This window comes from Hyperolius riggenbachi, chromosome 2 (assembly GCF_040937935.1).
Source record: "Hyperolius riggenbachi isolate aHypRig1 chromosome 2, aHypRig1.pri, whole genome shotgun sequence".
NCBI lineage: Eukaryota > Metazoa > Chordata > Amphibia > Anura > Hyperoliidae > Hyperolius > Hyperolius riggenbachi.
Window position 1 is genome coordinate 420,539,574 of NC_090647.1, and position 16,941 is coordinate 420,556,514.

General features: G+C 45.1%; 1 protein-coding gene across 4 annotated transcripts in view; it reads right to left on the reverse strand.

The window, feature by feature from the left end:
* Positions 1-16,941, reverse strand: part of SHROOM2 (shroom family member 2) — a 289,384-nt gene that overhangs the window by 107,970 nt on the left and 164,473 nt on the right. For 2 of the 4 annotated variants that reach the window (XM_068269898.1, XM_068269900.1), the window contains one exon: positions 2,746-2,850. The exons of the other annotated variants lie outside the window; for them this stretch is intronic. In XM_068269898.1, coding sequence (XP_068125999.1) covers positions 2,746-2,850 — 105 coding nt within the window. The remainder of the gene's footprint in view (positions 1-2,745; positions 2,851-16,941) is intronic. 4 annotated transcript variants of the gene reach the window in all.

Below are 16,941 nucleotides of genomic sequence, written 5' to 3' on the forward strand. Positions count from 1 at the left end.
GTCGGTGGCACAGAGATCTGGCATGCTGGATCTGTAAGCAACATTGGATGACATCTGTTCACACGTCACATATACTTTATATGTCATCAGGATCATATGTATTTCGCCAAGTACATGTTACATGTCATAGTAGTAGGACAGCAGTGTATCATTGTATAAAACCTTTAAAAAATTGGGTGAGCAGTCATGGTTAAGACATAAATTTGTCTTACTCAAATGTAACTAAATTAGAACTATGGAGAAGCAAGAGCTTAATTTCATCATTTACCAGTAATAATTCTGTAAGTCTCTGATTGACTGATCATGATCAAGTGTCACTTCTGTCACTCATTCAGCAAACAGTATACAAACAGTATACAAAAGTGAGACATGATCACAACTAGTCTACCATACACACATTCAATTTTATTGGTCAAGTTTACCAACTCCATGAGTATGAGAGCTTACTTTCACAAGCCGTTCACAGTATTCAATATAAAACTGCTCAATCAAAACTGGATGTGTGTATGCACCCTCAAATCAGACACTTACAAACTGAATCCATAATCAAGTCAACCACCTCCTTATTTAGCCCCTTAGGCAATGTTTTTCAGGAGAAACTGACCATATCCAAACATGAGAATTGAGCATTGCTGTGAAATTGCATGGCAAATGTGTCACATTTTCAACACGTTCACTAGTCTGAGTTGAGCAAATTAAACTTGAAAGCCAAAGGCTAGAGAGTGAAGTGATGTGAAAGAACTACAGAGCAACAATTCAGATCAGCAGAAGCCTCAGCAAAAAAAAAAAATTCTTGTCTTATAACTGGCAATAGCACACATGAATAATTACATGGATTATAAATCTATTTTAGTCTTTTTGTGTATATGCAAACACATAACAAAATAGGAGGCGTTATTAATATTCCGGTTCACAAAAACTGATAATGTAAATGTTAAAACAGCGGTACTAGACTGCTGCACACCATTTTACCCCACATTTGTAATGCCAAGCTGAGGGTGAATGGCATGAACCCAGTGACTTACGGCACCTAATTTCAGATTAAGAATGAACTTGATGTAAATATATGGGGAATCCTATACAAATGACAACTGACCAGCCACTACAAATCGGATGCAGCTAAAACATTTCATAATGTTGCAATAGTAGCATATACTGTAAACACACAGTGCTATGAAAGCATACATGCACACAGATATACTGCCCAGCCAAAACATTTCAAACTCTAATAAGGTGTATGTCCCCTTAGAGCTGCCAAAACAGTTTTGAGCCATCAAGGCATGGACTCCAGAAGACCTAAGAGATGGTATCTAGCACCTGTACATTAGCAGTGCATTCAGTGCATGTGATGGACACCGTCCATAGAATAGACTTGTTTTTCCAGTACACTCAGAGATCCTTGTTCAGATTGAAATGCGAAGTTGGAGGCCAAAAAAAAATATGATTAATGAAACTAGGCCACCTCCTACATTCCCAGAGCTTTGTATTGAGAACTGCCATATTTTGTAGTTGTCTCCACCCACCAGTATTAACATTACATTCAATATCAATGGTCTCGCGGATGGTGGTAACTCCAGTTTAAAAAGTTGCATCAATATTCTATACTAGAATTAGTAAAGTCATGATTTCAGAGCATGGGGACTAGTTCTTCCAATTTTTTTGTAATTGAGATTGCCTCCCCGTCTTGCTATGTTATAACTCCTAGGTTTTAGATTACTGTGGTTTCCATCACATTGTCTAAATTCTAAAAGTATCCCAATGAAAAAGTTTTGTAGAATTGGATAGTCAAGCTGAGCATAGGGAATTAGAGACCATAAAAGGTTTTAAAAATGTAGACATCCCAAAATAATACTGGAAAGGTCACTGAATATTGTAGGAACATCAGTAAAGTAATTAGTGAGTATTTGGAAGTTTATACTGTTAGGTGGAGAGCTAAAATAAATGTCTTATGCTGGGCATACACGGGCCGTTGCGCCCTTATCAATCGAGCCGCTGATGGCTCGATTGATAATTTCCGACAGGTCCGATGACCTGCAGGATCGATACCCCGCTCGGCGGACAATAGCGGGGAAAAGAGCGGAAGATAAGGAGCTCCCGCGGGGACGAGCGGGAATCGATCCGGCCGCCCGCGAGGGCGCGGCGGGAGTCGATCCGGTGGATAATTGAGCCGCCGGGTCGACTCATGTATGCCCAGCATTAGACTTTTTTGGGGGTCTGTGACCCACTTGGAATCGCAACAACTCAGGTTTTTTACCTTGCGTTTCGTAAAGCGGTTTGAGCAGCAATTCCGGAATTTTTGTAGCGATTTTATTTAATTTCTAGGGATTGTGATTTTTTGTTTTGGTGGTTCAGGTAGTAAAATCGCTGCAAAATCGCTTTTATACAGTGAGTGATTTGGCAGTGATCCAAAATCAGCTTAATTACAAACGCTCTAGTGGGTTCCCCTTTATAAACGTTCATTGGCAAAGCACTTTTTGGAATCACTGGCAATCCAATTGCATTCAAGTGGATCCCAGGCTTAACACTCAGCACTCAGTACTGAATTACACAACTTCCCATGAAGAATCCATACAAAGACTTGCAAGTGCCCCCTACATAAATGTCACTTAATCACAACATCAACACATCATGAACACAGTGAACACAATAAAGGGAATGAGGCTGTCTATGAGGTTTCTACTAAGCACACAGTGGATCAACCATATTCATGTTACAGGGACAATGCACTGGGTACCCATACTGTACCTCATAGAACTTCTCAAGATGTTCATGAGAAAACTCCTGGCCAGGAGCAGATCCTTATCTGATGGCATGTTCCTTGTTATAATATTCACCATCACTTGCCTCCTTCTGGACAGCCAAGTAAGAAGAGGGACAAACTAGTCTGAGTTTCAGAGCCAACCACATCAATGAATCAAAAACAATGCACTTTCCACATTATTATTCAGTAGTTTCATACTTTCCAATGAAGCAAATACATTGTGAGCCTGATATCCATCAATAGAAAGGAAATGCTGTATACAATCTGATTTCCAAAATTGTTTCCAGATGAATTATATTGTTCCCATTAAAATGATATCTTGACTACCTGCTGAATGAAAAATCTTTCTATGCCATAAACCGTACCCACCTTATACAGCAGCACTCTGAAAACTTTATGCAGATTGGAAATCAATGCACTAAAAATTGGCAGGAAGTGCATTTAATTGGCACAGTTCTAAGCTGCATGTAATGTGAGGTGTGATTACTAGTGTAGTCTGACTATCTCTACTGTCGCCACAAGTCTCCTGCAACTCAATGAAACAGGATATATAGGAAAGGTGTTCTGGCATTGGTCACTAGAGATGGTCAATGGCATGCTAATCATCGTGAGGAGATTTAAATCTTATGAACATGTATGCAGCTTAGACATGGATCAATCAAATGCAATTGTGTGCATACATTTGCATACAAGTAGCACAAAATCTGGATCAACTTCACATTATTAATATCTCAATGATCTTATTGGCCACCATTACACAAGCACGCAGTATGCAGTTTCAGCCTTTTGCATCTAATACATAAAAGAAAGGATGTTAATTGACCACTCCGCTCGGCACCTACGTTTCCATTCAAAATCATGGACACCAAGCAGGAAGAATATAGTCCCTCCTTCTTTGTATGTAAGACTTAACAGCCATTGTGGTGTGGCTGAAGCTCTCCTGTCCTCAGTGCCTGTGCAGCCCATTTATTGGATGGTGTAAGTCATGGCTTTTCAACCTTTCCACTAATTGTACCACTTTTATTGCTTGAAAACGTTCACGTACCACCAGTGTGCCTGCACAGTAGATTGGATGCGATCGTGCTTGGCTGTTTCTGCTAGAGCCTGAATGGAGAGCAGCTACTGTGCTTGCGCACACCGATTAGGAGAACTTTGGGGCTCCCAGCACTGGATCCCATCTACTGAAGAGGAAGGGGGAAACCTCTTTAAGATACAAAGGCCTCCCCTTCCCTGAGGTAAGTACCCACCGGGGCACTTTTTTCTTACACGGTACACTTTAAAGGAATACTGTAGGGGGGTTGGGGGAAAATGAGTTGAACTTACCCGGGGCTTCTAATGGTCCCCCGCAGACATCCTGTGCCCGCGCTGCCACTCACCGATGCTCCGGCCGCGCCTCCGGGTCACTTCTGGAATTTCAGACTTTAAAGTCTGAAAACCACTGCGCCTTGGTTGCCGAGTTCTAGCTGCCACTGATGTCACCAGGAGCGTACTGCACAGGCCCAATATGGTCTGTGCCTGCGCAGTACGCTCCTGGTGACATCAGCAGGAGCGAGGACACGGCAACGCAGGCACAGTGGTTTTCAGACTTTAAAGTCTGAAATTCCAGAAGTGACCCGGAGGGCCGGAGCATCGGTGAGTCGCTGCGTGGGTACAGGATGTCTGCGGGGGACCATTAGAAGCCACGGGTAAGTTCAACTCATTTTCCCCCGACCCCCTACAGTATCCCTTTAAGAAAAAAAGGCATTTGGGAGGGGAAAAGTAGGAGGCATTGGTGGGGAAAAAAAATATAATTAGATTGCTAGCCTACATATTGTCAGTATTGGCAATCTATTATTATTATTATTATTTATCAGATTTATATAGCGCCAACATATTACGCAGAGGTAGATTGCCAATATATGTAGCCATACAAGTTCCACCCCCCCCCCCCACGCACTTAACAATAGGTAGCCTGGCCCTACCACCTGAGAGCTAGGCAGTGACTCACCACACCGCCCTTGCTCACTCCTAGCTGTGCTGCTCTGCGGAATAGTTCACACCTCAGATCATTGGTAAGCCAGCCGCAGAGAAGAGACAGCCAGGCAAGCGGTGCACAGTAACGGCGTGTATACTTCAAATGAGCAGTGATGTCACTTTCTTTATCTGCGCCATCACTGTGCACCGTTGGCCTGGCCGTCTCCTCCACTCTAATCTGAGGTCTGAAGTATGCCGCAGAGCAGCACAGCAAGGAGCGGGGGGGGGGGGAGCCAAACTTTATGGAGGCAGGACAAGACCAGGACAAGGCAGGTGAACAAAAGAGTGGCAGGCAAATCTGGTGTGTACCACCTGGCCAACAGCAAAGTACCACCGGTGGCAAGCGGACCACAGGTGCAAAGCCCTGGTCTACAGAGATTAGCCTGTCTAATTAGGCCTTATCAACAAGTAAACAGCAAGTGTAAATTAGGGTTGTCAGGTGTGCCACTCTATGCCATAGTTTGGGCTAATATGTAAACACAGGAGGTTAACTATTTTGTGTTCCTAGGACACCAGAAAGTAAACACTGCAGGGTTTTTGTAAGATTTCTGTAAGTTGTAAGAAAGAAATGTTTTTCTTTAAAGTTATGATGCTGTTGCTTATCTCCTTAGAGCAGAGAGAAAGCTCTCAGTTTAGGTCCGCTTCAAAAGCTGACAGAACCAACAGGATTTGGACTAGTCCATCTCCTCACGATGGAGTCTCAGGGTTTCCCTTTGTTTTCAAAAGCATTTGCTGAACGGCCATTGAGAAGTCTGACTGCCAGAATAGTGTGCGAGTAGGGACGCTGGCCGGTCCTATTTTGGCAGTTAGACTTAGCAATTGCCATTTAGGAAATTATTTTAAAAAACAACAAAGAAAACCCTTTGTATCCCCAATGAGGAGTGCGACTAGTCCAAAACATGTTGGTTATGAAAGATTTTAACTGCTTACTTTTTCACTATAGTGGGCCTTTAAAATGGTAATTTGATAACAACCGGGAAGGTCAGGATGTACTGCTGCATTGCTGAGCTCATTTCAGTAATATCTCAGACTCTCATGTGCTGTGCTGTGTTCTGTCCTGACAATAAACTGCTGTATCCATCTCTGTGCTAACACAGTGCTGTCTCATTTCAATTAATACTGCCATGCAGAGCAAAACACGTGCCATACATTTTTGTAAAGAGAAGTAAATGGTTGGCACTCCAAAAAATTGGTACAGACAGATCTGTAAGTAATTCTGTAATTAAGATAATCCAAAATTCCAAAGCAACAAAGTACCTCTTTAGCAAGAAAAAAACAGTGCAAGTTAATCTAAAAAACAACTCTGCAACAATAAATCACCATAATGCACAGTAAACAAAAACATTTGAAGTAGCCCAAGAAAAAGAGGGTCACCATCCTGGAGGAACACCAGTACCAAACACTTAAGGTGCCCATACACTCGTCAGATTGGCAGCAGATAGATAAGAAATGCATCTGATGATCTATCTGATGCATTTTTAGAACATTTTTTACCAGGATAGAATTCCAATAGATTTCAGTTTGAAATCTATTGAAATTCGATCTGATGGCATTTTTTTTGCCATCAGATTTCCATTAAGGCCAATGCAAACTGATAAGCAATCTCATCAGATCGACCTAAATTTTCCACCCTGCCAGTTCGATGGAAATCCATCGAAATCGATCGAAATCGGCCATCGATCGGCCAACCGATTTGCAATCGATGGATGGATCGATCGATCGGGATCGATCGGTCGGCCAGAAAATCGGCTGAGTGTATGGGCCCCTTAAAGAGAGTCTGAAGCGAGAATAGATCTCGCTTCAGACCTCATATATAGCAGGGGCACGTGTGCCCCTGCTAAAACGCCGCTATCCCGTGGCTTAACGGGGGTCCCTGTCCCCCCAAATCACCTCCGTAATGCGGGGGAGCGCTTCCGCATTGGGGCAGGGCTAACCGCCGCAGCCCTGCCCCACGCGCGTCTGTCAGCGCGTATCTCCGCCTCTCCCCCGCCCCTCTCAGTCTTCCTTCACTGAGAGGGGCGGGGGAGAGGCGGCGATGCGCGCTGGGAGGCAGGGCTGCAGCCGTTAGCCCTTGCCTCCAGGAAGCAGAATCTGCGACCAAGAAGACGACCAAGGTTTGCGGGGGGTGGGTTGGGGGGTCAGGGACCCTCGTGCAGCCGCGGGACAGCAGCGTTTTAGCAGGGGCACACATGTCCCTGCTATATATGAGAGCTGAAGCGAGATTTAGTCTCGCTTCAGTGTCTCTTTAAGGTAGAGAATGTGTGGACAAGTTTCAAAGGTGGCTAAAAGTGCTGCTAGCCTGGAAACAATAAATGGGTCATTAGACTGGGAGCAAGATAAGAAGATAAAATGCCAACACAGGATTTTTCCTCCACTCCCTCTACAGTTATCCATATAATAATTCCTTTTTTTGTATAGCGCATTTCTCCTGTCGGACTCAAAATGCTTGCGAGGCAGCCACTACAGCGCACTCAGTAGGCAGTAGCAGTGTTAGAGTGTCTTGCCCAAAGAACTCCTTACAGAATAGGTGCTGGCTTACTGAATAGCAAGAGCCAAGATTTGAACCCAGGTCTCCTACGTCAGAGGCAGAGCCCTTAACCATTGCACTATGCAGCCACCATATCTGACACCTGTCACTGTTAGAGATAGCCAGTTTTAAATTGTTCAAATCATGATGCAAATCTAGCCCCCAAAACACAAAATGAGGTGGCAAATCAACATTCAACATTGAGGATCTCAAGGCTTGTGTTTGCGAAATAAATAAAATAGGAAAGGAAGAAGGAAACAATTGGAAAAGGATAGTCAAAAAATGGAAGTTGAAAAATTACAGTTGGAAAATAATGGCAGTCGAAAAACAGTTGAAATTTGGCTGTTGGAAAATGACAGTTTAAAAATGACAGTTGAAAAACAACAGTTAAAATGTGGCAGTTGTAAAATGACAGTTAGAAAATGGCAGTTGGAAAATGGCAGTTAAAATTTGACAGTTGGAAAATGAGTTGGAAAATGGCAGTTGGAAAATGACAGTTGGAAAATGACAGTTAAAAAATGATAGTTGGAAAATGACAGTTGAAAAATGACGGTCAACTTTTAACTGCCATTTTCCAACTGTCATTTTTTGAACTGCCATTTTCCAACTGTCACATTTTAACTGCCATTTTCCAACTGTCAAATTTTAACTGCCATTTTCCAACTGTCAAATTTTAACTGCCATTTTCCAACTGTCAAATTTTAACTGCCATTTTCCAACTGTCATTTTCCAACTGTCATTTTCCAACTGCCATTTTCCAACTGTCATTTTCCAACTGTCATTTTTCAACTGCCATTTTTCAACTGCCATTTTCCAACTGTCATTTTTTAACTGTCAAATTTTAACTGCCATTTTCCAACTGTCATTTTTCAACTGACATTTTCCAACTGACATTTTCCAACTGCCAAATTTCAACTGCCCTTTTCTAACTGTCTTATTTAAACTGTCATTTTCCAACTGTCAAATTTCAACTGTTTAAAGGACCACTACAGTGAAAAAAGTGAGCAGTTGAAGGAGAAATTAAGTGAGAGGCATATTGAGGCTGCCATATTTATTTCCTTTTAAGCAATGCCAGTTACTTGGCTATCATGCTGATCGTCTGCCTGTAATACTTTTAGCCACAGCTCCTGAAGAAGCACATGCAGATCAGGTGTTTCTGACATTATTGTCAGATCTGACAAGGTTAGCTGCATGCTTGTTTCTGTTGTGATTCACACACTTCTGCAGAGACATAGATCAGCAGGGCTGCCAGTCAACTCATATGAAAATAACTCATATAAAATGAAATTAATATAGCAGCCACCGTATTCTTCTCACTTAAAAGGAGTTATTTTGCATCCTAGGAATCAAACAAACTGACACTTACCTGGGGCTTCTATCGGCCCCCTGCAGCGGTAATGTCCCATGCCGTCCTCTTCCGATGCACCGTTCCCCGCCGCCAGTCCCAGTGTAATCACACGAGTTATAGATAGAAGCCCCAGATAAGTGTCAGCTTGTTTGATTGATTTTTAGAATCCCACAGAACCTCTTTAACCTATTGGGGATCGCCGTAGGTTGAATCAACGTCCGGCAGGTGGTGGTACCGTTGTGACCGGACGTTGATTCAACGTCCGCGCTAAAGAACCGCTGCAGCGGCAGGAGGGAAAAGAGGATCCACTCACCTCCGTACTGTTCCAGCGACGATCGGCAACCCCCTCCGTTCTGGCCGGCATCTCTGCTCCGTCTGACGTCAGCGCCGGGACCCGACCTGAGCGTCATTTGGAGCGGAGATGCCGGCTGGAGAAGAGGTGACTTCTGCGGCTCATCGCTGGAGCCTGGAAGGTGAGTGATGGCTTCCAGCTAAAGGGGGGGGGGGGGGGGGGGGGGGGACCTGCCTCCATGGGGGACACACAGCCCAGCACACCACAGACGGGATCCGGCCGCCCGACCCCCCCAAACACGCCCAACCCCCTCCACCGCAAAAAGCCCTGGTCCTTAAGGGGGGTTAGGCGGACGGTCCCGAAGTGGTTAAAGAAGACCTAAACTCAAGCACTGCAGTCAAGGAAAACAAATACTACTGCGCAAGCGCACACACCGACAAGGAGAACTTTGGGGCTCCCAGAGCTGGATCCCTTCTACTGTGGAGGAAGGGGGAAACCTCTTTAGGATACAAAGGCCTCCCCTTCCCTGAGGTAAGTACCCCCGGGGCACTTTTTTCTTACAGGTACACTTTAAGAAAAGAAGAGGGCATATGGGAAGGGAAAATTAGGGGGTATTGGTAGGAAAAACGACTACAATTAGATTGCAAGCCTACATATTGTCAGTATTGGCAATCTGTAGGTAGATTGCCAATATAGGTAGCCTTGCAAGTTCCTTCTCCCCCCCCCCCCCCCCCACACATACATATGAACTGGCCGCCGGGAGACTTGGGCGCATGATACAGCTGGTATACGGCTATTGCTGGAAGCAGAATTGCAGTGTTTTAAAAGCAACTTAAGCACTGTCTTCTGATGGCGCCGAAGTTACTGACTGTGTGCAGCTGTAGCAGTAATTCCTATTTCGGCCTATGATGGCGCCGGCTGCACCCAAATCTCCTGCACTGTAATTACAGTGCTCGTCCCCCCCCCCCCCTGCATAATTATAGGTAGCCTAGTCCCACCATCAGAGAGCTGAGAGCTAGGCAGTGACTCACCACAAAGTTCGGCTCCCCCCTTGCTCACTCCTTGCTGTGCTGCCCTGCGGAATAGTTCACACCTCAGATCATTGGTAAGCCAGCCGCAGAGAAGTGGCAGTCAGGCAAACGGTGCATGGTGACGGCGTGTATACTTCAAATACAGGAAGTGAGCAGTGATGTCCCTTTCTGTATCTGCGCCATTACTGTGCACTATTTGCCTGGCTGTCTCTTCCCCACTGATCTGAGTTCTGAAGTATGCCACAGAGCAGCACAGCAAGGAGCGAGGGAGGAGGAGCCAAACTTTGTGGAGGCAGGACAGGACCAGGACAAGTGGCATGCGGGCAATAAAGTGGCAGGCAAACCTGGTGTGTACCACCTGGCCACGTGTACCACAGGTTGAAAAGCCTTGGTGTAAGTAGTGCAGTGTGTTGCTCCTGGGTAATCTCAGACTGATTTATGTGCATGCATGTGTTACCTACAATGGTTGAACCTGACAGTGCATTAGCAAGAATCCCAGGTAAGAAGTATGAAATGTTTACTTGCTTGCTGACTGGAATAGGTAGAGTAGGGCTCCTTATAATGGGAAGACCTCATCCCTGGTGTAAGGGTCTGGCACCGAATGCTACTGCATGCAATCCATTTTGGAAGCTAAGGATTTACAAAATTATTTTTTTTTCATTTTTTTTTACAAATACTGGAAATTCAAAAAACTGTCTGCATTGTCTTATGATATTCACCTCAGTGTTTGATAAATGGAATCAATATTTATCGCTGGTTGGAATCATGTCTATACAGCAAGACAATACACAGGTCCGTAAACCAAGTATGGTGCAACAATTCTATTTTTTCCCAACAACCCTGCAGAAAACTGTGTTCTGTTTTATTATTTAACAATTATGACTGCAGTATGAGGCAAAGTACCACAAAAACATGATAACTATTGTTTCCACATCCAGTCAACTATATTTACTAGAAATGATGGTTTAACTACTGTGATTCACTCTTCTTGCCTGCTCACCTCAGGCAACTTCAGGACTCGCAAATTCACAATTTACTAACAGTACATTTGTTAGTTACAGTCTGCCCTCTAGTGGGCAACAGGCAAACCAGCAGAAGAATATTTCCTACAAGTAACAAGATGTTTTATTACTTTAGTAAGAGCTTAGTGCAGTCTTTCCTAACCCATAGACAACCGCAAAAAATATATTTGTAAAGTTAAATTTCACCTTTGTTAAAGGGGCAGTATTGCGAAAATAGTCCTTTTTACTTCATTACATATAAGTTATGTACAAGTGGAGTAATACTTTAAACACGTTTAATGGCTGAACAAATGTAATTAGTACACTGGCATTACCTATTTGAAGCAAGGGAGCCACGTCAGAAGAAACATTTACTGACGCCGATTTAGACAATACCATTATGCTGTAGGAGGCAGCTAAATCAGCTGTTTGGGGTGGCATTATATTTCCCCCTTGAGACGTTAGAAATAGGATCCTCCACCTTGTAACTGCACTCTCGTGCAGTTCTTCAGCTCATGTGAGGCGCGTGCGGTCACCGCACTTCACAGATCCTAATGCTGCCTGCCGAGGCCCCTTCACCGCTGCTGGCAAGGACACGGACACCTATTGCTGTCCGTTGCTGCTACCAGCTTTCAGCTCTGTGCAGCATTGTGGCAGCAGCACGGAGCAGCCAGGAGTTGTAGCTGTGTCCTGCTAGCATCTAACATTACGATTAAAGTTGTTGTTTTATTCACGAGGCAAGCATTCTTAGAAGGAAAGCAGTAAAAATGTAACTCTTTCCTTCAGCCATCGATCAATTAATTGATCAATTCTATAGAATCGATCGATTGGAAATAGATTTTATCAAATTTATTGATCAATCGATTTGTGGCCGATTTTGATCGATTTCGATCAATTTGATCTATCTGACAGGATGGAAAATGCCAGTAGCAGATCGATGGCCCATAGAGTTGCATTGGATCTAATGGTCCAATAATGCATTAAGATAGATTTCCAATAGATTTCTTTCTGAAATCTATTGGAAATCTGTTCCTAGTGTGTGGCAGATTCAACTTGACAGGCATCTGACAGAAATCTATCTGATGGTCAAATCTGCTGCAAAACTATAAGTGTATGGCCACCTTAAAGGGAACCTTAACTGAACGGGGGGGGGGGGGGGGGGGGGGTAAAGAGTTTCACTTACCTGGGGCTATTACCAGCCCCCTGCAGCAGTCCTGTGCCCTCGGAGCCGCTGTGGAATCCTCCGGTCCACCGTTGTCACTTAGTTTCGTTTTTGACGACTCACCAGTCGGCCGGCCGCCATGCGTATTATTGGACGCATTCCCTACTGCAATTAGCGCTGTTGCGGACCGCAACGCGTACAAAAATGCCGCATTCCGCACGCGTAGATATGCGGCAACGCGTATTTTTGTATGCGTTGCGGTCCGCAACAGTGCTAATTGCAGTAGGGAATGCGTCCAATAATACGCATGGCGGCCGGCCGACTGGTGAGTCGTCAAAAATGAAACTAAGTGACAGCGGGGGACCGGAGGATTCCAGAGCAGCTCCGAGGGCACAGGACGGCTGCAGGGGGCTGGTAATAGCCCCAGGTAATTGAAACTCTTTACCCCCCGTTCAGCTAAGGTTCCCTTTAAGGTACTCTCAGTGGCTAATTAAAAGTTTTTATCCAGGGGGCCACCCGGTGGCCAAAATAGAAATTTGCAAGATGAAAGTGTAGAGCAACTTCAGTTGTGTTAAAAATGATACCGTAATGATACTATGTGTAAAAATATAACTGATGCCCAAACATTTTGTAAGAAATGGTTAGAAAAATGGCATTTCCAGCTCAATCAGCTTTTATTTTCTTAAAGAGACTCTGTAACAAAATTTTCAGCCTTAGTTCTTCTATCCTATAAGTTCCTTTGCCTGTTCTAATGTGCTCTGGCTTACTGCAGCCTTTCCTAATTGCACACTGGCTGTGTTATCTCTGTTATATGAACTAATCTGTTTTCTTCTGTTGGCTCTGTCGGCTAAGGCTGGAATGTGTGGAATGTGCAGGGCTGCTTGTGATTGGATAGAAGCGATACACACCCTCTGCAGGCCCCCTGCAGGCTCTGTATGACTCACACACTCAGCTTATGTGAGCCTATCACAAGCTGGTTAGTTTGTTTGTAAAAACTACCTAAAACTGTTCATTACAAGCCAGGATTGCAGCAGAGAGTGGCAGAACCAGCACAGAGGGGCCCAGGAGAACATAATGCATAGAATGGTATGCTTTTTGCTGTAAACATTTTAGAGTACAGATTCTCTTTAAGTACGCTTCTCAGCAGCCATGGCAGGCAAATTTTAATTTTGTCTCCCTATTCTACTCTTCAGTAAGTTTATAATTCTTGTAGCCAGGGCTACTCACATTTATTTAGCAAAGGGTCCTTGGGCAAGACTTCCTAACGCTAATGAGTGGATCTTTAGCGCTATGCAAATGTTACCATTATTATTATATGCAACCATATCCACTTATTATAATTTAGTATTTATATAGTGACAACATGTTCTGCAGTGCTGTACAGAGTATATACTACAGTCTAGTCCCTTAACTGTCCCTCAGAGGGACTCACACTTTCTGCAGCACGCCTGTGTGCTATGATGGCCATACAGACAGCTAAGGGGGCAGCTGGTAGTGCCAACTGCTGCAATTCCTGCAGTACACTTGTGACCTGGAGGTAATTGTTATTGTTTATTATTTGCATTAAAGTGGAGATACACTTTAAAACCAAATGAAAATATCAGTAAAGAAAGTTACCCTGGGGGCGGGGGGCAGCGTGATGACGTAGGGACGCTGGTGCTGCTCCGGACCGAGGTTACCGCTTGCTAAGCCCTAAGAGAGCCCTCCCAGAGAACCGAGCGCCAACAGGTTGCCCAGGTATGATGAGCCGCAAAAGAGGAAACACGGGAGAAAACCTCAATACCTCCCAACGCTCGGCCAAAGAGTATTTTACTCCAGCATCTGCCCCCGAAAATATGGCAGAGAAGCAATCTACTTCGGTAACTCCTGCAACTTCCCCGGCAGCTAAGAAGCAGGGTAATTTAGAGGACATCTGGCGGCACTTGAAAAGCTTACCGACCAAACAAGACCTGGAAGGAAAAACTGAGAAAATCCTTGAAGCTACTAAGGCAGAGGTTGAAAACCTGCAAGCCACAATACAAACAACCAATACCAGAGTGGATCAGCTGGAAGCAAATATGGCAGATGTGCAGGCTAAACTGAAGGAGCTCAGGCCTAGTGCACACCAGAGCGGTTCTGCTGCGGTTTGCGATCCGCTTGCGGGTGCGGATCCGCTAGGGTAATGTATTTCAATGGGCTGGTGCACACCAGAGCGGGAGGCGTTTTGCAGAAACGCATACTCCCGGGCTGCTGCAGATATTGGATTGCGGATGCGTTTCTGCCTCAATGTTAAGTATAGGAAAAACGCAAACCGCTCTGAAAAACGACACTTCAGAGTGGTTTGCCAGGCGTTTTTTGTTACAGTAGCTGTTCAGTAACAGCTTTACTGTAACAATACATGAAGTCTACTACACCAAAAGTGCTTCAAAAAAAAAATCGCAAAATGCTAGCTGAAACGCTACAAAAGAAGAAGAAAAAGCGTTTCAAAATCTGCTAGCATTTTGCAGATCTGCTAGCGTTTTTTGGTGTGCACTAGGCCTCAGAGAGGAGAAGGACAGGCAAGCTGCATACTGTGGTGCCCTAAGGTATCAAACAGAGGACCTTCAGAATAGATCAAGGCGGAAAAATAACCACATACGTGGACTGCCTGAGCCATTCAAAACTGAGGACTTGCAACAGACTGTGACAGTGGTCTTCAATAAAATTCTGGGTAGACCTGTGGAACAACCATTTAAAATAGAGCGATGTCACTGAGCCCTCAGGATGACCCCAAACGAATCAGAGCCTCCCAGAGATATAGTGTGTCGCATCATTACCCGATAAAGGAGGCGATAATGGAGGCGGCCAGGCGACAGGAAGAAATCATATGGGACTCCCATCAGTTGCAGCTCTATCAAGACCTAATACCAAGTACGCTTCTGCAAAGGAAGCATTACGACCGCTGTTACAGGTGCTGCAAAAAGAAAAGATCCTGTATCACTGGGGCTATCCATTTGGTCTTATTGCGAAGAAAAAACAGCGGTCGTTTGTGGTTCGGCAACCAAAAGATCTACCCGATTGTTTCTGTTCCTGGACATGACACCAATTGAGATACCAGAATGGGACCCAGATTTAGATTTGACTGACCGATGGCGTCAAGGTCGTAAATGACAATTTTAGTGTTTAAGCCTTTGCCATGTCCTGGCCCCTTCTCTTATTACTGGGTGCCGAGAAGATAAAAAAAATTAAACAGCCCATTGCTCAGGCCTCAACAGGAAAAGCACCTGGCCCGGATGGGTTTAGTATTGAATACTACAGGCAGTGCGGCTCGGAACTGATACCGCCCTTGGCAGAGGCCTTGAACTCTGTGACAGAGAGGGGGGACAGTCAGTGCCTATTCGGCAGAGATATGCTGAAATCACATATCACGGTGATAGCCAAAAAGGGCAAGGACCCAGCCCTATGCACCAGCTATAGGCCTATATCATTATTGAAAGTCGATCTTAAGATATACGCATGCGTTCTGGAGAAGCGACTCAAGACTGCTCCCAGAACTGATACATCCCGACCAAGTCGGCTTTATACCACAGAGAGAAGCTAGGGACAATACGATCAGAGCCCTATTGCTGACTCAATATGCAAAGGCCACTGCATCCCCTGCCATGTGCCTCTCGACTGATGCCGAGAAGGCATTTTTACAGGGTGGACTGGAATTTCATCAAGGCGGTCCTACAGCATATTGGATTAGGAGAGCAAATGCTATCAAGGATATTAGCATTATATACCTCCCCCACTGCTAGAATTAAAGTTAATCGGGCTGTATTGGATTCACTGCCAATAACTAACGGCACACGACAGGGCGGTCCCCTCTCTTCGTTGATTTTCACACTGACTTTGGAGCCTTCTCCAAGATATATACGAAGCAACTCTGATATTAACCACTTGCCGACCAGGGCTTTCTGCACTGATCGGTGCTGCGTGGGCTCTCCAGCCCGCAGCACCGATCAGGAGTGAGCCAGGGCGATCAGACTACCCCCCTTTTTTCCCCACTAGGGGGATGTCCTGCTGGGGGGGTCTGATCGCCGCCGGCTGCATTTGCTTAGTGGGGGGGGGTCTTCAAAGCCCCCCTCCGCAGCGTTCTCCGGCGTCTCGCCCGCTCCCTCCCTCTCCCTCCCCCTGTGAGCTGCGCAGGACGGATTTCCGTCCTGCGCATTGAAGGATAGGCTTCAGCCTATCATATGCCGGCGATCCCCGGCCAATTAGAGGCCGGGGATCGCCGATCTGCCTTACGGCGCTGCTGCGCAGCAGCGCCGTATGATGTAAACAGCGGGGATTTCTTCCCCGCCTGTTTACATTTTGCCGGCGAGCCGCGATCGGCGGCTCTCCGGCTGTTCACGGAGACACCCTCCGTGAACTGACATGGAAATGATAACCCGCAGACGACCAGTTTACGCCAATCGGCGTTAGCTGGTCGTCAAGAGGTTAAGGGAATCAGAGTAGGGAAAACAATGCATAAGGTTGCCGCGGACGACCTTTTATTTTTTCTCAGTGGCCCAAGGATAACCCTGCCTCGTCTCCTTGAGGAATTTCGAAAGTATGGAAACCTGCCTAATTTTAAGATTAATTGGGAGAAATGTGAGGCCCTAGGAGTTGCCATGGCTCAAGAGGCTATTGAAGATATAGAAACCTGTTTCCCCATTAAATGGGTACCATCGGCTTTAACATATTTAGGGATAAGAATATCGACTGATAAGAACAAATTATTTAGGCTTAACTATAAAGAACTTAGTTTAGAGATAGCAAAAGATCTGGGTCAGTTGAACAGACCACAGTTCTCGTGGTTCGGGA